The following is a 23,580-nucleotide window of genomic DNA, read 5'->3' on the forward strand; positions in this document are numbered from 1 at the left end:
ATTATCACACATACTTTGGTCATATACCTGTTTATCTAATTTTTTACCTCATTTCCAATTCATTACACTAAAGTTCCGTTCCTCTATTAACGAGATATACCCTGTAAGCGGGAGATGTTTTGTTGGGAGAAAAAAATGGATGGAGGATGAGTAAATGGGAGGGAGAGAGAGATGAGATATTTTCAACTTACCTTGGAGTCCCAGTCCATATCAGACATAGCTTCCTGGTTTGCCATCAGCTGTGCACGAATTTCTTCCTCCATCTGTTTCTTCATGGCCTCGATTTCTGCGTGGAATTTAACAGAGCACATTTAGTCAGAAATAGTGACATACTACCTTTTTCTGTGTCATTAATTCATCCCTTTACTATCAAGGTCTCTCATAAAAAAGTAAAGTCGATGCAAAACAAGAATAATCCTTCTCATTTCCTGAGTTCTTTGTCTGCATTTGAAACATATCATATCAGAATACCCAACATCCAATACAACCTAAAAAAACATGATGAGACTTCCCCTATTGTAAAATACCACTTGAAGAACTTCACTGAATGAAACAGTTTCAGATGTCAACTAAAGCTTGCATGTCCCTTTCGCAACCCTGAATATCAAGACTCCTTTCAAAAGCTGGTATATTGTAGAGGTGGGTAATTCAGTCATTTCCTCAGAATGATAAAACTGGAGACTTCTTTACGATGGAGGGAAAACAATACTATAGATTTTCAGTGGCTCTATTTGAACCCAGAAAAAAAAAAACTCCAACTGTTATTCGCAGTACAGAAGGGGAGCATATTCTCGAGAGATGTTGGTTTAGTTTTTCATTTCTTGTAAAAAAAACCTCTCCGAGTTGTATTATCGCAAGATTTCATTCATGATACTGGGAGACATTATTCTTCAGCCATGCAAAATTTGTGACATATGCGAAATTTCATGACGTCTGCAAATGGCATACATTGTCGTGTGAGAATGAGAAGGTTGTTAAGTTGCCACTAAACCCATAGTGCTCAAGACAACTTTTAAAACGCCCTTCTCATTCTCAGCCGACGATATGACCTCTAACACATACCTTCTGGACTCATGCCAGCCGAGCCTTCCATGGGAAGAGCGCCACCGGTGAGTGATTTCTTCAGCCGCTCATTCTCCTCCCTCAGCTCTCTGATCAGCTTCTCCACCGGGTTCTCATTCACCACGGCCTTGTTCTTGATCTTCTTGGCACGGTCGGCGTATCGCAGGGTGCCGAGCGTCTCGTCGTAGTTGATGTCAGCCGGCGACAGAGCTGCTATCATGATTGTTTTGCTATCGATAAAAGAGTGGTGGGATTCATCTTGCAGGTTTTCATTTAACTGCTCGAGGTCTTGTTTGATGGAATAGGCCCATGTGATTGCTTTAGTTTTAATAAATTACACTTTATTGTTGCAGGACAAGTGACAAAAAAGAACTTCTCTACTATAGTTTGGTGTAGATCTGCACATTCATGTGATACTTTGTGACCAATAACTTCGACTAGGGTCCTTTGAGACATTCTGGGGAATACTTTCGTATGCGTCCAATACTTCACATGAGTGTGACATTCTACACTGATATAAAGTGAATGATACAATTGGAGAGCAAGCTTGCATTATTTCTCCTGGATGTGTAGGCTTAAAATCATAAAAATATCATATGCCAACTCCTTGCTCTTCAACAAGGACTACTGACATGGAATTCAAAGGGGATGGAAATCGAGGAGATTAAAATGAGTCACAGCATTCGGAGCACAACATCAACTACATATGCCTCTGCATGAGGTGCTGTATTTCAGTCTGGTGTGATTGCATGTCAGCAGCTTTTTGTGTGTCAATCTCACCTGTTACCACCAAGGGCATTCTGGAGCAGCTTTGTGAGCACGGAGTCTCTGTACGGCACCATGACCTTCTTCTTACCCATAGACAGATCGGCGAGGGCCTGCAAAGATCAAACAGGGATGAAAGAGCCATGTTAATTGATCACTGAAAAATATCGTCCTTGGGCACGCGTATGGTCCAAATTTATTATTGCCAACTGTGTGTAAGTCTGTCCTGTTCCCCACCCCCTTCATTCACGAATTGTATTCATATGGTCAAGAAACCCTGAACCATCCATAGATCCACATACAAGGATCTTATTTACATGAGACATAAGCACACTATACTAAGTACACGCCGAAGACCCAAATTGAAATTCCTTTCATTCAAAGATGTAGACTTTGAGAGAAAGTTCCATACTCCAAAACACCATCTATCATCAAGTTGTTGAAAGTTTGCATGGCAATATAAATGAGGAAGAGGTATTTGTTTGGAGAGATTTGTGGTGACACCATGTGTGTGGCCCTTGAAAGGCCTGTTGTTTGGCGAAAGAAGACCCTAGAAAGAGGAGAGTGGAGGAGGGAAGCTACGTCAAGGTATTTTGTGATGTACACATTATTTCTCTTTTCAAATCAGAGAATTATAATAAATCAACGAAGTGCCTCCTATTCAATGCTATGTCAGGTCAAAGGTCGCAGAAGACAGAAATCAATCATGATGCTGAGGACTCACCGAGATGACGTTGCCGAGAGCAGAAAGAGACTTGTTGATGTTCGCTCCTTCCTTCAACCTATCCCCAGTAGCTCCAGTAGAGTCTGCCCTTTCACTACCTGCAATTATACACACCAGCAATGACAATGGGTTAAAACTTGCTACTTAAACCTTGTGGGAATTATAATAACAATAATGATATTTATTTCATAGCTTGTATCACTGTTACTGATTGTGTCTCTATGCACGTAAAGGGACACAAAATAAAAAGACAAAGAGATGCTATTAAATACAAACATTCGATTGCCTCATTCAATGTGTTTTTTAATTACATATGTTTTCAGTCAATTTTAGATTTTGAAGTTGTCGCTGAGCCCTTTTACTAAAGTAAGATGAAATAGATACAAAGTAATGGGGCAGCTTAACCCTTTGAGGACGAGTCCCGAGTATACTCTGGCATGTGTCTATGGAAAATGTGTATTATAGCAAAATCAGCCCATCATCAACGGGTTAAGCAAAAGGTTGCGCTCCACAAATCTTGATCTGAATAGGACAACAGTAATGCCCAAGATTTTTCTGAGTCAATCTGAGATTGCAAACTGGCACAGAGGTCACTCAAGATTCACTGAGATACTCTGGAGCCATTGAGTGGAGAAACTGCTAAGTACGAAGGAGTTACTACTGTGAACTTTATGTTTGACGGGATTGGAAGCCTATGTAATTGTATGAAGACCAAGGTTATGTGAAATTGTTTCTAAGTGCGGGTATCAATTGTGTTGCATACTTTTGAATTACCTGCAGTTTATTTAGCTGGGAATCTTGCATATGAGATCAAACTATTAGAGAGAATTATATTTCACCAAATGAGTGAAGCCGGTAGAAAATGCAGCATTGCATCATTGAGCATTGTTACTATGGCAACAGCTCACCTGCAAGATCAACCAGGTTAATAACACTGCTCTTCTTGGTCTCCTGCCCCACATCATTCTTGCTGATCTGGTTGAACGAGATGGTGATGACAGTATGGGCACGGCTACTGGTGGCATTCATCTGGGTGGCGGCCACTGTCCTGTTTGCAGTACCTGAGAACATAAGATGAGATCAACATTAATTGCCTTATTGCATTTTCACTTGACCTTTGACCCCATTGACCAAATCTTTCCCCGTGAAATCATTATGCAGTATCAAATGGATGTTTGTTGATAATTCAGGGTATACATTGAGTAATTTCCAAGGTACAGAGAAAATAGTGTAATTTTGGTAAATTATATTATACTTTTTTCAGCATTTTAACTAACCTCTGACCCTTGATATTTGATGCCATGGCCCAAAACTTTTCCTAGAGAACCTCTGTTTGTTCATACGTGTATACATTAAGTTTCATGAATATACCTTCAGACATTGCAGAGTTACGGCCGGGGAAATAATGAAATTTTAGAATTTGACCTTTGGCCTTGCACATGTGCGCCATACAGTTGAAAGGTGCAGCTTGGTCCACTTAAATATACATACGCTACGTTCATTTGGCTATTTCAAATAGATCTTAAGTTTTGTCAACCACAAAACTGATTTCAGATGGATGAAAATATGGTCGGACAGACAGACAGACAGCCTGAAACATAATGCCTCAAGCGACACTTCGTGGTGGTGGTGGTGGTGGTGGCATGAAACATTATTGGTCAAAGAATGTGATTAATAAACATTAGTTCATATGACTATATAAAGTGAGTATACATTTCTGTTCTCCCTATTCTCTGTATCTTACTGTCTTCAGGTAATATTGTTTCACAATACAGCCTTTTTGTTGAAAGAAATACATCATTTTAATTGATAATTTCCAGGGAATAAATTTAGCACCCATTATTTATTGCCCTGTAAACCACCTTTGGAACCCAGGATAACAAAATATGGCAAAGCTGTGTAAGTCATAGTATAGCTGGTCAAACATAGCGTGGGTCTAATATCACAAGCTGCTGTTTGGAATTACGTAGCAATGATTTGTGTCCAGTGGACAAAGTCTACTCTTTCTTCTGCCCAATGGCTATGGTGAACCATTTCTACTTTACTAATGAATTCGGTTTAACATTTATCAAAGGAGCTATTAAACATTCTCAATACAAATCCCCCTTTCTTTTGACAGAAAATAATACTGAAAGTGTACCCGGGTGCACATCATCTAGCTTTTTTACATTGAAAGAAATATCTAATGCTCTTCTTTTTAATTGAGGTAAAATTTCAGGGAATAAATTTAGCACCCACTATTTATTGCTCTCTAAACCACCTTTGGAAACAAGGATACCAAAATATGGCAAAGCTGTGTAAATCATGTCATAGCTGGTCAAACATAATGTGGGTCCAATATTACAAGCTGCTGCTTAGAATGAAACAGCAATGATATGCGTCCAGTGGACAAAGTCTACTCTTCATTCTGCCCAACGCCCATGGTGAACCATTACTATTCTACGACTGAATTCGGTTTAACATTTAGCACAAGAAAATATATGTAACATTTTCAATACATATCTTTTCTTTTGACAGAAAAAAAATACCACAAGTTTGTTGCAGAATATTTCCTGCACATTATCAAGCTAGAGTAGCATGGGTGTAATTCACGCAAGCAACATGGAAATAAATGTCACAAGGTTATAGAAGCAGTTGTGAGATACTCTAGCTTTATTTGCCTTCTTTATCATGGCCCCGGGTTGAAGCTGTAAGAAGCTTTCATGACTTTTGAACTTGCTAAACATATCTATCAAGTATGCCATATCTCATTAGTACAGGCCCACTGGATTTTGTTTGCAGAATCATATCTACATGTAGATATGTTATCACAGAGAGATACATGTATGGACACTTGGACAAATGGAAAATGGGGCATATCATTTTCATAAGACATGATTTGCAAGAGTAATATTATTCAGTACATAGTTTGACTTGTGTGTGTGTGTGAATCTGCTACTAATTTATTGTTTGTTTGATTTCTTTTGTTCTTCTGTATATTTCGTTTTTCAAATGAATTCACTTACATTGTAAACTGGACTCTCCTGTAAAGCAGTGTCTTGATGCCTATTCAAATACCCATGAGTGGGACTATCCAGCCTTATTTATCACGTGTGGATGCATCATATTGTTGTATTTGCATGTTTTGTTTATATAGTCTTGTTGTAGTTTGTTTTTGTTTTTGTTGTTGTCTTGTTTGTTTGTTTGTTTTTATGGAAATACTATCAATCATCCAACCACTTGTGCTAACATCCGGTGGAAACCTCATAAAGATGAAAATGCTTCCTTAACATACATAATTTTCACGTGGTGACAATATTAATCCTGCATGTGCTGGGCAAATTTGCAGTAGAAACAATGATTATATCATTGAATTGACACCCTCAGAATTTCACTGCATATGTTATATTGGCCAAAAAAAAAATTAGATGGGCCAGATTAAATATGTCAAATCCTAAAATCAGATCAACATTCAAAAACTCCAAATTTGCCATAAATGTTCAAAAAAAATCGTGGCAAGTCGGTGATAAAACTGTCTTTGCCATTCACAATGTTGTATACCAGGATATGGCTCATCTTTGATCAGACTTTTGGAACAAGCCTTTAACGAGCCTTTTCCTTGAATGTCAGGTCAATTAGCGCATGTGGACACATGTGCACGGAATGACTCGCAAGTTTGTACAAGGACTGTGTCACGACTACCAATTAAACATGGAGGAGTAAATATGGGATGAAGTAAAATGACATGTCGCCGTTTACTGAGAGCAAATCACGATCAGACACAATGTCAACAGTAGGCAGAAGACCTCTCAGCATAGTAAAAATGGTATAGGACCTAAGTAAGACTCATGTACGTTGCACTCAGTTTAATTGTTCTTCTTTAACCCGCTGTGTCCCCATCAAAAGTCCTACCCACTCATCCCTTGATTATTGACATGGTAACAAAGGAAACATTTATTGGTTGCTAGGCATTCATAAGATAAGGGTAGTGCCAGCAACACTTGCCACCAAATCAATACCACACTGTGAATTTATGGGATATTTTCTAGCTGACCACACATGATAATGATCTGTAACATTGACTGTTTCAGTACACTCTACATCTCTGAGGATGGAAACCAAATATGTTGCAGGAAAAAACAAACAAACAAACAAACAAACAATATTGCTTATGAGCACACTTTTCTCAAAGACTTCCATACAGCCTATATGGATTTCATAGATTTCAACAATTATGACAAAGACTTCTTGTATACATCTTTTCCCTATGCATAGCTGTTTTTGTTTCTATGTCAAGAAATGGCTATCTAGTGCTGGTATAGTGGTAGTCAAGTTTTCTAGATGAGGACTGTGAACACTATATGCAAAGTTTTTCTCTTTTTTTTTTCTGTCTCACTAGCTTGGCCAAATATTTTTTTCTTTTCAGAGAATAAGTCACCCTATCTTCAAAATATTCTCTTCCCTGCCATTCTCACCTTCGTCCACCCGCTGCTCAATCTCTTTGTAGCTGCCTACAGCCACCTTCTTGAGATTCTGGACGTAGAAGAGCCCCTCCTTGGGGTTCTGTCGCACCTGCAGGCCCCCCTTGGGGTTGTTCTTCTGCAGTAAGTCCCGCACCTGTTCATTGTAGATCTCTAACATGGAGAATGTCACCTCATATTTCTGTGCAGGAGGGAAGAGAGAGCAGAGGACACAGAGAAAGACACAAGAAATCAGATACGTCAATGATGGTCATGAAGATGATGTTAGAATCATATATGAATAAGAATTATTAATATATTATCCAAACACTGCATATGCCATATATTTTGTGGTGGTGCTTTTTTATTTTTTGTGAATTTTACATGTCTACTGATATTCTTGACATTAATAACATGCCAAAATATTGCCTGCAGTGAGACAACTATGTACATCATCTTCAAGGAGTGATAGTATAAGATTCCTTAAAAAGGATGCTACTTTTTTCTTATTCAGGCACTGGTCCTTAATCATAGGCTGCTTTCCTGTACTAAAGTTCCAATTTACTAAATATTGTACTCACAAAATATACGACACATTCAGTGGAATATTAGATTTACTGCCCTTTCCAGTTTCAGAATCACCTGGAATGTTTACACTGATGACTGTCAAATACACACGTTCCATGGCCATTGATGTTATAAACATTGTTACAGAGTTACATTTGAGGTCAAGTAACAGAAAAACAACACAAAACACAACAGGTGAAATAAACCATGTGAGGACTAAAATGACCTTTTCAAAAGGACCTGGCAGCATGGGGATACCACAGACTGGAGAGGGTTGGCTCAGCTTGGCAATAAGACCGATTCTGTGACACGCTATGTGTATTTTTGGCATGGGCAGCACCATTAACGCGGTGTCTTAGCCGACCCCCCTCCCCTCTCCCCCACCCCCTTCGCGCGTGCGGAATGAAAAACTGATGTATGGTTGTTTTACCCAATAGGTGTCTCGTACTGAGTGCGCGAATGCTTGCTTAGTGCGCGAACCTTTGTTACAAGTGCGCAATAAACATGTTGCCCGGGGGTGGGGGAGAGGAGGGGGGGTCATGGCTGCGCCCAGTGCCACAAATTGTCTGCTGCCCTCAACGAACCCAAATCGGTCTATATTCGAAAATTCTTTGAACAACGTGTGCATCTTTATTTCTGATCTCTATGTACATACACACACAGCTGCAGAATCTTGACTTCAGTCGACCGTTACTGATGAGCGTATGCTTCGATGCACATATTTGCCGACATGTGGCCGACAGACACCATTTAGGTTTTGGAATATACCCCGGTGGGCAGCGAACGAATATCGACTCAATCAAGCCAACCATGTATCCCCCACACTACCAGGGCTTTCAAAATGAGAATGACTGTACTTCTTTGCAGCATGCATTACACAGTACACAACTAATCATGCTGAACAATACCAATTTTCTGAGGTCTTTTTTTTAATATGATTTATGTCACCACACTCATGCCAATCTAACAAATGGACTGACAAGAAACAATTTTTCTTAAACGATTGTATACAAACTCACTTTAACCAAAAGAATAGAAGAGCCAGATACAACACAACATTCTCATATTTTGATGTCTAATCCAACAACTGAAGGTAAAATTTGCTATCGAATGAGGGCAAGAAATTCAACTCAAAAGTGTCCCCATGGAAACACATCAGGCAAGACAAATAACAAAGCAAACAAACTTGATATCGATAACAATTAAAAATACAATGTTCTATCTGCATAATTCGTACTTATCAGAGGGAGAATTTTCATCTCATCATTTCTGTGATGATCTCAGTACAAAACAAACACCATTTTTATGCCAATATAGGAATTATTGCTGCAAACTAATTTGTGCAAATGATGGTTCCCCAAATCATCCATGGAACATGTGCATTATATGCCATTAGGCCGGTTCATTTTAAATCAATTTTTAATAACGATGATATACAGACTCTCACTGTATTGATTGATTGTTGTGGGATTCATGCTAAATAATTAAAACACTATGATTGAAATGGCACAGGGGGTGGGGGGGGGGGGGGGGGGGATGGGATCATTATACACAAAGTTGTGAATCTCTTAAAACCATGAGGTAGAATCACAAGTGAGCTCGAGTTTGTGGATCATTGCATGCTGTGCACAACATTTCAAAGGGAAACTCAGGGAGCACAAAGGGGAACACTTGAGACCCAAGAACTAGAAATGTCGCTTTGGCGACTGGTATGCCTCCGCCATAATGCATGATTTTCCCAATAGGTCTAGATAGTACATGTGGACAATGTGTGATTACATTTTCACAAAATTGGCAAAATATTGAAATAACAAATTTGTCACAAATGTGTTGAATGTTCACCTTCCTTGACCTAGGTTTAATTGGATGAATAGGAGAGCATCTATCTAGGGATTTAAGGACTTTAACTTGACTTTGACCCATTCATACATTAAGGCATTGAGTAATTTTCAAGGTACAGGTGTGGAGAATTGGTGTGAATTTCTGCATTGAATAGTAAATTGTTACCATTTTCATCTGGCCCTTGACCCTAAAATTCATAAGATAATCACTTTCAGGTAGAACATGCATAATATGTACTAAGTTTCAAGATAACTTGAGCCACTTCCGAGATATGGAGGAAAATGATAGTTCAGCACTTTCACTTGATCTTTGACCTTTTGACCTTTGAGGCAAAAAAAAAGAAAAAAAAAAAACTTTCCAGAGAATTTCTATGAGGTTACACATGCATACACCAAGTGTAAAAAAAAATAATAACCCTGCTGGCATTGCATAAATATGAGGGAAATAGTAAAATTTTGAAGTGTTGCACTTGACCTTTGACCCCTGACCTTTGACCCCATGAACCCTACATTCTCTAGATAATCAATTCCAGTCAGTACATGTATATACTATGTTCCATGAAGATACCTTGAACAATTTTCCAAGGTACGGAGAAAAAAAAAGAAGTTTTAATATTTTTACTTGACCTTTTGACCTTTGACCTTTGACCTCATGACCCAAACTTTCACCAGAGAATCTTAATTGGGTAATACATGTATACACTAAGTTTCAAGAAAATATCTTCAGGCATTCAATAGATATGGTGGAAATAGTGAAATTTTATGTATTTGACCCTGACCTTTTGACCTTTGACCACATGACCCAAACTTTCACCAGAGAATCTTAATTGGGTAATACATGTATACACTAAGTTTCAAGAAAATATCTTCAGGCATTCAATAGATATGGTGGAAATAGTGAAATTTTATGTATTTGACCCTGACCTTTTGACCTTTGACCTTTGACCTCATGACCCAAACTTTCACCAGAGAATCTTAATTGGGTAATACATGTATACACTAAGTTTCAAGAAAATATCTTCAGGCATTCAATAGATATGGTGGAAATAGTGAAATTTTATGTATTTGACCTTGACCTTTTGACCTTTGACCTTGAGCATGTGCACCCAAAAGTTGATGGGCACAACTTCACCCCCTAATACACATACATGCCAAGTTTCATTAGGATACCTCAACAGGTTTTGATAGTTACCTTGTCCACAAAATTCATTACGGACGGACGGAAGGACGGACGGACGGACGGAAGGACGGACGGAAGGACGGACGGAAGGACGGACGGACGGACGGAAGGACGGACGGACGGACGGACGGACGGACGGACAACCCGAAAACATAATGCCTCCGGCACCACTTCGTGGCGGAGGCATAAAAAGTGCCTGTAGAACAATTCCACTGGTGTGCACTCACTGTTCCACTACAACATAAACATAACATCTCTCATTCACATGTGATACTTCTCTCTGTATGTGGAGTTTTTTCATTTAACTCCTCACCATGTCAGGCTGTGGTTGAAAATAAGAATGTAGTCACACAAGGTAATCTTTATATTTCCTTCATCTCCTTTTCTCATATTGCTCTTCATACAATGTAGATATTTCCTTTCTGCCTTTCTCTTCACCATGAGCATCTATGGTGGTGGATACCAGCACATTGCAAGTGTTCATATTATCATTGTCATTATTCATCATCATTTAACACCAGGACCTACACCACTGAACACTACAATTGATGAAACTGGATTCTACGTCGTATACAACTGGATACAACTACAACTACAATTAACATAAAATACTTCAACATCTCCATTTTGATACTACTGTGCAATATACCATTGGACACTACAACTGAAATCATTAGATACCATTATTAACAGCACTACACACAATGTTTGTTTTTATTTTTACCACTTGGTACTTTACCTTACACCATTGGAGATTAATACTTGCAAGGTCAAACACAGTCCCAAGGAATTTAGGTTTACTTGAGTGGAAACTACCTGCAATGTGTTTTTTTGCAGAGAATCTTTCAACTTATATGCATAGCTATGTGGATTGTAGGGATAAGACACAATGGCACTGTTGCAAAGGACTATGTGTGTTAAATAAATCACAAACAGGGATTTGGGGAAGTTACCTAAGCATGATCATATTTTAATGTATTTAAAAAACACACACAAAAATGTGTATCATCTGTTTATGAGCTGCTAATAATCTCAACTGAAATCCCGAGAACTGAGAACTGAGAAAAGCAGACTTAATGTCAAAAGAAAAACATGCAATTGGGAACTATGCTGACTTTTAGGGAGTACAAGGAGATATGAAAGAGCACCCCGTTCCCCCAAAACAGCCTATACAGAACTTCATTCTCACTGCATAATTTTCCTTTTATGAAGCCACTGGCAATAGACAAAAAAATTCAAAAGTGAATGATTGCTCCGAATATAATTACCATGCACCACTTAGCAAAGTCATTTCTTTCATCAGGACCATTTGTAAGTTCATTGGTCCGTGAAATGGACTGCTGTTTCCTAACACAGTTTTTTTTTTTTTTTTTTTGCCCATTTGATCCCCTCCTCTTTACAATGAAATGCAGGTGTGAAAAATTGGAACTGGATGTGACTCCTGAATTTATGGGGCAATGACAGAAAATTGCAATAAAGTAAAGTGGTCCACCTGACATTTATACCACCAACAATTTGGATGGCAGCTTATACCTACAACATCCTGTATTCCTTTATCTGTGACTGACTATAATTTGCATGATTTAACAGTCAGTAAAACGTGACATCATAAAGTGTATCAGTCTTCTCATCCGGCGATGGCTACGCCAAAACCTAAAAAATTCATGACTTTTGAACAGATTGTCCTATTTTCCTCAAACTTTGCTGATGTGCTCTACTAATATTGCGGCATTCACACAATCTACATGTACTTTATGGGTTTCATTCCCATCTAGTTGTGTATCAATGTAATGCACTCTTATGATTCATGGGCTACTCAAATCACATTGTAAAGATTGAGAGGTATAAAAGATTAAAGCGGTGTCTGGCACAAAGTATGAGTTTGAGATGCATCATACTTTTCAAGTGTCAAAACCCTTCATGGCTTTATAGTCTATCATCAAAACCTATACCAGCTCAGTACAAGAAGTGGATATCAAATGGAAACTGCAACAATTCCATCATATTCAACATCCAAACTCCTCCCTCCCCCATAAATAAAGAAATGAATGAGTTGGTGGACAGGTAGAGGGATAGACAGACCAGATTGATAGATAGATAGACAGAAAGACAGATAGATAGATAGAGAAATAGATAGATAGATAGATAGATAGATAGATAGATAGATAGATAGATAGACAGAAATGTAGATGGATAGATAGATAGATAGACAGAAATGTAGATGGATAGATAGATAGATAGACAGAAATGTAGATGGATGGATAGATAGATAGATAGATAGATAGATAAGCAGAGAGATACCAGGTAGACAGAAAGATACATTAGATAGACAGATACAGGTAGATACAGCTAGCTAGTAACATAGGTAGGAAGAGATATGAACAGGAAGACCTACTTTGTATAGCTACATGATGTTTATCACCAGATAGACATATTTTGATATAATTGAAATGTAAACAATATACAAGTCAAAGGTTTGATGTTGATAAAAAGAAATCCGAAAATTTTCGAATGAAATGCAACAATCTGTAGGATGACAGATATATGGATTATTATGTAATACTCACAGTGGCGCCATCTCCTGCCTCAATCGTCTTGAAGAGAGCATCACAGGTGATAGGAACAATACCCCTGGAAGACACACAGAAATCAAGAATGATAGTTTAAAGCTGTGTTCCATTGACCAGACATCAAAGGTGTATAAAGGTTCATATATACCATAGATTTCCATGAAACATCAAACCAAAAGTAAATAAACATATATTTTCTTTTCCCAATGTGGTTTCACAAAAAGAGTTGATAGAGTCAGAAAAACGTTCGTCACAAAGTCTGTTAGAATTAATGTTTATGAGTAACATTTATGATCATAATAAATCTTTCTACATTCATATTTATAATATCCTTGTAATCACTGCTTTTCTCTCTTTGCCTAAGAAGTCCATGTGTGCTTAGGTTTGAACAGACTGCATCAAAGTAAAAAAAAAAGAAATATATATATATATATATATATATATATATATATATATATATATATACATATATATTATTTTTATTATTACAATTATTACAATTATTTCTAGTCAGTTTTTCCTTCCTTGTTTCAAAAATATATTACAAAAGGCTGCATCGCTTCGGCGATCCCTCACATTTATTCCAAAGTTGATTTACATCATTTGGGTTTATGTCAGGTTAATGTGTGTGTGTGTGTGGCACACATACACACACTATAGCTTCTGACCACACGAGCAAAGAGAGTTAAGGGTTTGGGACGAACACCGATCTAGGGCTTTCAATAGCTCAGTCGGTAGAGCACCGGTCTAGTAATCCGGAGGTCTCGGGTTCGAATCCCGATGAAAACCCATTTTCTTTCGCTATATATATACATATATATATATATATATATATATATATATATATATGAACTAGTCATGTGATCAACCCAGTTGTTCAACAGAACTTCAAACATAAATACTATGTAACTTAAATTCAAAATTAGGAATAGACAAATAATTAATGCTTTATTGCATATACATGGCCTTATTTGTTGTACAGATTCAATAAACAAAAATGGGGCCATCCAAGTTCTCTAAAAGTAAAGTATGTTCACAGTGGAAAAGCTTACTTGTTCTGCCCGTATCCAACCATGGAATATGATTTTCCAGCACCAGTTTGGCCATAGGCAAATAGTGAACAGTTAAAACCTGGAATAAAAAACAAACAAGTACTGGTCAATGGTATGATATACTAGACAATGATAAATATGAATAAGTTTTGATGATACAACATGCACCACTGTAATTAGATATATATCAATTCTTTGGCTGTTACTAGAATGATCTTGGTACATGGAGAACCTCCAAAGAGCTTAAAATATCAGTCTCATCTTCTTACTGGGAAAAATAAAACAGATGCAAAAACATATATTTTGTTTTAAAAAATACATATACATAAAAATAAACATACACATAAAATAATGCATAATATGACTGCGATAACTAACATGAATTGAAAACATACAAATTAAGTACCACTCAGTATACTGGAAATTAATCACTCAACTATCCTTGAATATTCCCTAACACTCATTTCCAACTTCTTGCTTGGGTGGGTTCAATCTTACAATCACACACAATTTTACTGTGCTACAGTACGTTGCACAACTGCCAACAAGTTTGTGAACAATTCATTAATCATTCTTATTTTACAAAATACCATTAGTGGGTTATTTTGCACAGAAACACATACTATAACAAAGAAAATGTGCTGTTTTGCATAGAAGCACAAAGAAATTACTAATATTCAGAATTTTTATAAGAACAAAGCAGTAGTCACATGCTGAAATTACTAATAATTGCTAAATTTTAGGAACAGTTTGCAGCCTTGCAGTTGACTGTAGTGACTTTGAAAACCAAAGAGGAAGTGTGAAGTCTGTGCACTAGTCCCACCCACCTTTGAAAGCGTTGTCGAGCACACCCTGCCCCAGGTCATCAAACACGTTCTGCTGGGATGCGTAGTTGCTGCCTGGCTGGGCACTGAGTATGCCCTTATCATCCTCTGTGAAACCATCATGTGACCTTCACACAATTGATGTTAAAAAAAAATAAAAATTACGATAATAATTTCATGCCAATGATGGCAATGATGAGGATAGAGAAGATGACAAAAGTTATTATTGTAATAATTACAATAATATCTATATTGATAGTATTATATACCAAAAATCACACTTTACTATGGTAACTGACAACTGAATTAAACACAAAATCCTCAGAGTACGAGATTACTGCTGCAGCATTCAAACATTGTACCCCATCTTCATCATTACTACACAATTATGACAAGCAAAATGTTTCACTTTACAAGATATACAGTAGATGAAAAGGAACACAATGTATATGTATGTCTGATATATCTAGTAAAGGGAAACATGGAATGATTAATGAAAATAATTGACACCGGTCACAGGGGAAAACTTTCTAGCTACTTACATTTTAAATGGCATATTTCAGACTTAAAATGTTGGAATTTTTGGGGAAAAAACCACCACAAAAAAAAGAAAAAAAAATACATCCAGTTCCTCTTTACTTTTCCTCATGTACCAGCTCACTTACAAACATTACGATTACTTCAAAACTGGAATTTTTTATGGGGATGAATCTTTTGCAATTTTCGCAGGATGATTCAGGAAAGCAAAATGAAAGCAAAATGCTCACAAAAGATTCAGTCTACACAATGCATTGAATGCCAATACAATGCTTTACACCACCATCATCAGCAATTCGCAAAAGTTTTACGCTGCAAAAGAAAAAAAAAGTCCTTCAGTTTCGATTCGCAAAAGCTTCATGATGTGAATGCTTCTGGTTTTACAGCTATTCTACAAACTGGTGCAGAACATGCAGGGGTGGTCTTGCAATATTTCACGTCATGTATTTCAGGTTATTTGGGCAGCAGAAATTAATTAGAGTAAGGTGTAAAAAAAACACCAAAAAAAAAGTAACTCAAAAGGTAACAGATAGAAAAATCAAACATCACAGAGACAAGTAAGCATATCATACAAAAAAACAAGGAATCCTCATTATCTATCAATTCCCAGTTTTATCAATCGTATGGCCTCAATGCTGGCCTGTTCAAAAGTCAATATTTGATAAGTCAAACAATGCATAATTGACTTTTAATAGCAGACAAGGCCGTTTCTGTCTTGTTGGTGGGATCTCACCAATATACTGCTGAGAAAATGTTGAGAGTGTGTTCCCACAACAATATGGCATATCATGTGAACAAATTATGCCCGGGCACAACAAGGAGAGAATTAAGATCAAATTCTGATAATTTGTGTCACGATTCTGAATAAATTTGGTCATTCTTCTAAATACATTTGTAAGAGAAAATCTACCCCTACTATTCTTGCATTGCAACTTGTAATACCTACAAAACTTCATAAACTTCGTACTCATTCCTTTTAGTTCAATAAGCATATATACTGCATACACATGTACTTGTATGTATATGTTCAAGTATATGATTGCATATACATGTACTTGAATATAACTTTGAAAATCTGGCTGCTCCACATCAGAAATGAAATTAATATTAAAGATGTGTGACTGTTGCAAACTCTGCAAGGACAGGAATGCTTGCAATGGACAGGAATGATGTCATTAAAACAGATACACACAGCAGCTGGTTCATTGAATGTTTGCAGTGTATCATATTTTGGTCATACCTATGAAAAACAGGCAATCAATATCACTGTAAAAAAAAAAAAAAAAAAACACAACAACAACACACACACACACACACACACACACACACAATATCAACGATGGGAAAAAATTAAGAAATCACTGAAGAAAAGCTTCACACTAATAAAAAAAAAATTAGCTAGCCTAAGGCAAATCATTTTGCAAAGATAAGCAGCCACCACACATTGCAGTTATCAAAGACTCCATGAAAGCATAATATTTGTGTGAAAGAGAAGAGAGGAAACATGTTACCACTGAAAGACCCACTTAAGCCTAATGTACACACAGCAGTCAGGGTCGTGTTCAAAGTTAGCCATCAGTTTGGCTGGTTGCCTAGCAACAATTAACCAGCTGCTGTCCTCTAAGGAAGCAGACACTGTAATGATGTAGGCAGCTATAGCATGGGAAGCACTCTTATTTTATACACTTGCCTCGTCAAACTGAATGTCCAGCTGGGTATACGCTGGGCGGATTACTCTAACAGTTGAATAATGCCTTTACAGAGGAATTTCCTGTCCCTATCAAATGTGTACAACTGTGGACAGAGAAGGCACTAGACCCATTCATACACAAGAGTTATTTGTTTTTGGATCACGGTTCAAAAATAAATTCATTTGCCCCTGTTAACACATGTCCCCGCCACCCAAGATATGAAATGGTTGTAGTCTCATACACAGCAACTTTATATGTACACAGCAGCACAATCAAACTTTAGGCACATTGAAATATACCTAGACAGCCTTGCATTAAGATTTGCTTATTTTTTGTTGTATAGGGCCCCCCCCCCCCCTTTTTTTTTTCTCTCTCTCTCTTCTTTCTTTAAAACACACACATTTGCTCATGGATATGTGGTGATGAGTGGCAGCAGCATCTTTTAGTGTCTGGCAGATTCCAAATTATATTGATAGCCACCTGAAATATTGGTACCAGAAGTTTATTTCATTAAAGAAAATTTATCATAGAGAGCTGGTAGAATATATCTTGACATGTTTAGAGTGAATTACAAAAGCTTCCTTTTTGGCACAAAGGCCTTATTTTTTCTTTTCTATTTCATACAAAAATGAAACACTAAAATGAAATGCCTGCATTTCCATCATCAACCCAAATATGGCTTTTAAGGCAACTTTTGTTTACATATTAAGTCTTAGTTGCAGATATGTCGTCTTTCATCACAACAGAAACAAATTTTTACATTCCATATACATATCTTTATATTATATATATATATTTTCTATTTTATTTTTATTTTTTTTGGGGGGGGGGGGGGGACAATCTATCAATTTCTGGAGAGAAATTACAGAAAAGAAAGGTGTTTTGGAGCTTGGCCTTCACAATGACAAGATCATTATTGGAAAGGTGCATGTACTCTGGTTGCTACTCTGGTCTAATGATATCCAAAACAAAAATCAAGCAATAAAGTCTTTCCATCCTTTTTCTACCACAAATAGTACAACTCAGCTTACAGACCCATGGAAACTCCCCACTGCCCAAGGAGAGCCATTGTATTTCCACAGCAGTGGAGATACAGACGGGTAAGCCTGTTTTCCGTTGTGTACGCAGACCCATGGTAACCCTTGCTGGGGCATTCACTAATGAATGACTACTCCCGTCTAAGCCAGATTGCACTGACAATGGAGTCTCAACAGGAGCTTAAAAATTGGTTATACAAATGAGAGACCCTGGGTAATTATCACTATCTACATTTGAGTGCAGAAAATATCTGTAGCCCCAGAAGCTCAACAAAAAATACAAACAATCAAGAGGACATTTGCAATCATAGCAACTTCCATCACTGTGCCGTATTGATATTTGAGAACAGGTATCTGCAAGAATAGAAACACTAACACAAACAAACACAGATTTATGAATGTTTCTAGGAACAGACAGCAAATACGATGGAGATTAAATGTTGGTATCTGAGCTACAGTTATGAAGCACATTGGTATCATCTTTCTCAGCAAGATTTTATCCATTTTTTTTCCAAGGGAAAGCTCATGCTTACTTTACAATTTACAAATGGTATGTTGAATTAACCCAGTCTCATAGAGGTGACACCATTTAATCCACTATTTAAACCATTTGGGGAGTGACAGAACTATATGGGGGGGGGGGGGGATGCAAAAGTGGGAAATGAGATATTGCAGTAGACTTTGATATTTAACCCACCAAACATAAGAGTTATCAGAGATATCATCCTTGTCTGAATGTAGCATGTGTAATCTATCATAATGGTGAAATAATTTTGCAGGGTAAATGACATTGTTGGAAATCACTTCTCTTGCTAATCCATGATTTTTACAGCTTAGAATACAAAAAAAAAAATGTATTCACCATTCTTTTTTCACATTTACACAAGTGAAATTGTTAAATCTAATTGAAGCTACAAAATATCTGACATTGTCAGAAGCAGGTCTCCTGCACTGAAATTGTATCATCCATGAATACTTTTGAACAAATGTTAATTAATAACAATTAATTTAAAAAGGGAACTGCAATTCTGGTGAGGATTTGCAATGGGTTATTATTGAAGTATACTATACAGGCTGAAACAATCTAATAGCCTCACACTCTTCTAAATCCATATCATGGGATAACCAAGTCATGAATATAACCAGTTACTAATGCACTGAATGTACTGCACTACAAAGGCAATCAATATGAATGATCTGATAAGCTACATGTATCTGGTACTGAATTGAACATCATAGTATTTGGGGCACCAACTGCTAGGTTTTCCTTTTTGTTTTTGTTTTTTTCTGTTTCCAGGGAAGATAGGAGACAGGGAGGAGAGGTGGGGAACTATGTATAACTCAGTGATAAAGTTCATCACTGTAAACAAATCAGTTTCTTTTTAATATTTCATGAGTGCTGGGGAGAGTATGGATGGATAAAATCAGACCTTACCTAACAGAAAGTACAACCTTGATGGGACAACTCTATTTTGATATGAGTTACTGTAAAAACGAGGAATGTTCGCATGCATTTTAATTTCACGAATTTCACGAGCGCCAAGATTCGCGAAATTAAAATGCATGCGAAAGTTCTTGTCTACACTATATGCATTGAACGCCAGTGGCAATTTGTGAAAATTTCATGCTATGAAAAAGGCTGTTGGCTCCAATTCGCGAAAATTTCATGCCGCAAATATATCACGTTTTACAGTACACTCTTTACATAAATAGCCGCTTTCACCATGTAATACTAAGCAGTCTTTTTTTTTAATGTGAGTAGCTGTATTACTATGTAAGTGTCACACTTTCCTTTTCCAATACACATATCAATGAATATTGAATGCTTGCATACATAAACGCAATTTAAAGAAAAAAAAATATCATGCCACCAACGTTAGCTGTTTACTTAAACCACAAAAAATCCACATTCATGGACCCAAAGTTCAACATATCTCTTCCAATCTGTACCCACTTCACAATTCTTGACGGATGTTTGGCAGTAACTTAAAGGAACTAATCATTAACCAGGATGTCATACTACAAATTCAAATATAACCAGCCTTGCCATACAAACCAACCATATCTTGAGGTAACAATAAAAAAAATAAAACAACAAACAAACAACCCTATCATAAAGGCATACACTTATGCAGCAACATCATGCTGGACCGTCTTTTGGGTAAACCCCGCTTTTCCCTTCCCTCCCTGTCTTTCTGTAGCAAAGCCTGATCGCCCTGCGATCAATAGACTATCTCATGCCTGGTTAGATTTCCCCAGAGGGAGGCCCTATTGTTTGCACAGGTAGATTGGCACAATGGGACCTCAAAGGCTGTTACCATGGACGATGACAAACAATGGCCCAGTGGAAAGACAGCGTGACACTCGATACAGAGTCCAGGAAACGCGATGCACCTGCTGGGATTACACCAAGTGCTCGCGCACAATAAATGCTTTACTGGGGGTTGGTTAATTTTGGTATGTGTGTGTGTATGCAAAATGTGTGTGTCTACTAGATGAGTGACTTAGAAAAATTTCTGGTAGGTATTTTGGGATAGGTCCTGAACAAATGAGGATTGTCTAAGCTCATGAAATCAAGATTGATGAAGTGGGAGTACATTGCTCTTTAGTGATGACTAAATCTGAGGTAATTGCTTGCATGGGATATGTGACGTAAAGATCAATACACCAGTATGACTGAATATAGATGACGCCAATTAAATCATGCATACAGCAACCCCCCACATTATGAGTTATGTCTGTGGCCTAGCAATGTGTGCTGCATATTATGACAAAATGAAGATGAGAAGACAATATGTACATAAATGTCACATGCTTTACATAAGATTCTTCAAATTCAAATTCTTCACAAATTTGAATTGAAGTGCTGTCAACATTCTAGGATTCACAGGTTCTTAGAACCATGGATATAATCAGTGAACATGACCACGGTAACAAAAACAAAAAAAAAAGAATGAAAACCAGTCAAACCTATCTATAGTGGCCACACGAGGGCAATCAAAAAAAGTGGCCATTATCAATCAGGTGGCTGCTACAAACAGGGTCTTTAACACAGCTTTTCTATCGGGGAATTGCTTTAGTGACTTCATATGACAAGTAGTCACTAGAAAGGTGACTGCTAAGATAGGTTAGACTGTATCAAAAAAAGAATATGTGACAAGTGGATATCATACTTTTCTCCACGGCTGTATCTGCCATGCAATGAGAAATGATGAAATGAAGGCTAACATACACAGGAAAATGACACTATCAATCCAAAACAATAAGTCATTCTTCAACATTATGAATGGTTAAACATGGTTACATTACATGGCAATCCAATGATGTATAGTTAGCAGGTTTGTATCTATTACAACCATTAGCAGGGGCGGATCCAGGAATTCCATAAAGGGGAGGCGCCTTTATTATAGGGGGCGCAGGTCCTCCCCCCCCCCCATTTTTTTCTTTTTATTTCTTTTGTTTTAATAAAAAATAAAGCGGGGGAGCACGCCCGGTGCACCCCCTCTGGATCTGCCACTGATCAGTGTCATGCATTCATGATGATCCTATTTCAATAGTTTGCTACACTGAACTTACAAGACAGTTTTAATCTCCCTATCACAAGTTCTTGCAAGCAGATGTTAATGTGGATAATAATAATTGTAATGTTTACTTACCAGTATGAGTAATCAAATGTGAACTGTTTGAGAGGAAAAGAAAAGAGACAAAATATTAGTGATTATATGACTGACTTATATATTTGATTTATTCTGTACTCCTGCATGCTCTATACTGCTTGTGTAAAGACATGATATACATGAACCTGGCATCACTTTATCATTTCTGAGAGATAAAGATCCAATAGAGCAAAGTTCAAAGTGACAATTTGTAGTTGGTTTCACCAGTGTTTCACTGCTTAATCTGACAGTTATCCATAATACCACTTGATAAAAGACATCTCATGCATATAAAAATCATAATATATACAAGATCTCTTCTGTAAGCACACACACACAAATACTAAAATAGATTTTCTAATTAGTCGCAATTAAGTGCACTAGGATGGTGATTGACAAATAGTATGGTCAACATTTCATTGTAGGTCCATGACATTTCACAGCACATTGACTGAATAAAGTCTACATATTGAAAAGCAAATTTTGGTCAAGCCTACTTGTAAATCAACTTCAGTTATGTTGACCATCTAGACAGAAAAATTGAAGAGACTGACCTATACAGTCATATTGTGTAACCAGTCTTTTCTTTGTTAACATGCAGTGTTATAATCTATTGCAGCTACATTTTTATGAACAATTTACAATATCATTTTTGTTTAATACTTACAGACTTAGGTTCATCCTCTGTTCGCAATTAGAAGAGGGTACAAAAAGAGAGCGAGAGAGAGATGAAAATAAGAAGATGAGAGAAAGAGGGGGAAAGAAAGAGAGAGAGGGAAAAAATACATTAGTCAATTCATCACTACTTAGGCAGATTGCACTAACATGTCACACACCATTAACCAGAAGCTGCACAGCTTGTAAAATAGTACTATTTGTTCTCAAATAAAACACTATAGTCTTGTATGACATAAAGATTTACTTCATCAGCCATGCACAGCAAGATTATCAATTTTCCTGTTTTTTCTCTCTGGCAATATTTCATGTGCATAGGGTCCATGAGGTAAAGTAAACTTTACCTTTCATATCTTTGCCTATTTAGAACATCAAGAAGTATCTTACTGACCCAGTTATGGGAAATTCATTGCATTTGAGGTATCTTCAATGCATATTTGGCATGAACTTGTGATGCAAGTGAAATATACAATGTAACTGTTTTAGTACTCTGATCTGAGCTAAAAATACTTTAAAATATCAAGTTCCAAAACACTTTATTTCAATGTTTGAACAATGCCCATTGTCTTGAATGCACTTCGTGTCTCAATTTCATTTCATTTTATTTTCATTTCATTTCTGTTTGGTCCAACCAATGTTTAAAGATATGACATGGAAATTTGGCTTCGTCACACGATCAATATAAAAACATTAAAAAAATGAGAACAAAAAATTGCTTCACACATAAGATCAAATGGACATCGGTACTAATTTGTTACAGAGAAATACCCAAACAAAATGCATGCTGTAATCATTATGTTATATAACATAGTATAAAGGATATATGAAAATCCTGCATGACAATTAACTATTTCCAAAGAAAATGGATAATAAAGAAAAATATTTAAAAAATCAACAACAATCAGAAATCAGAAAACTTTTTTTCATTTGAAATTACTTTGTGTGAGCTACCCAATTGTA

At 37.0% G+C, this 23,580-nt stretch overlaps 1 protein-coding gene across 1 annotated transcript in view; it reads right to left on the minus strand.

Annotated features, from left to right (window-relative positions):
• Positions 1-23,580, minus strand: part of LOC139711833 (kinesin-like protein KIF28P) — a 54,300-nt gene that overhangs the window by 28,372 nt on the left and 2,348 nt on the right. The window contains exons 3-13 of the mRNA XM_071623683.1: positions 22,613-22,629; positions 21,946-21,968; positions 15,028-15,152; positions 14,201-14,279; positions 13,146-13,209; positions 7,006-7,192; positions 3,460-3,612; positions 2,552-2,649; positions 1,843-1,940; positions 1,063-1,292; positions 192-286 (exon numbers count right to left, since the gene is read on the minus strand). Of these exons, the coding sequence (XP_071479784.1) occupies positions 192-286; positions 1,063-1,292; positions 1,843-1,940; positions 2,552-2,649; positions 3,460-3,612; positions 7,006-7,192; positions 13,146-13,209; positions 14,201-14,279; positions 15,028-15,152; positions 21,946-21,968; positions 22,613-22,629 (1,169 nt within the window). The remainder of the gene's footprint in view (positions 1-191; positions 287-1,062; positions 1,293-1,842; positions 1,941-2,551; positions 2,650-3,459; positions 3,613-7,005; positions 7,193-13,145; positions 13,210-14,200; positions 14,280-15,027; positions 15,153-21,945; positions 21,969-22,612; positions 22,630-23,580) is intronic.

Source organism: Diadema antillarum, unplaced genomic scaffold (assembly GCF_040938485.1).
Source record: "Diadema antillarum isolate AM-2024a unplaced genomic scaffold, OU_Dant_1.0 seq00001710_RagTag, whole genome shotgun sequence".
NCBI lineage: Eukaryota > Metazoa > Echinodermata > Echinoidea > Diadematoida > Diadematidae > Diadema > Diadema antillarum.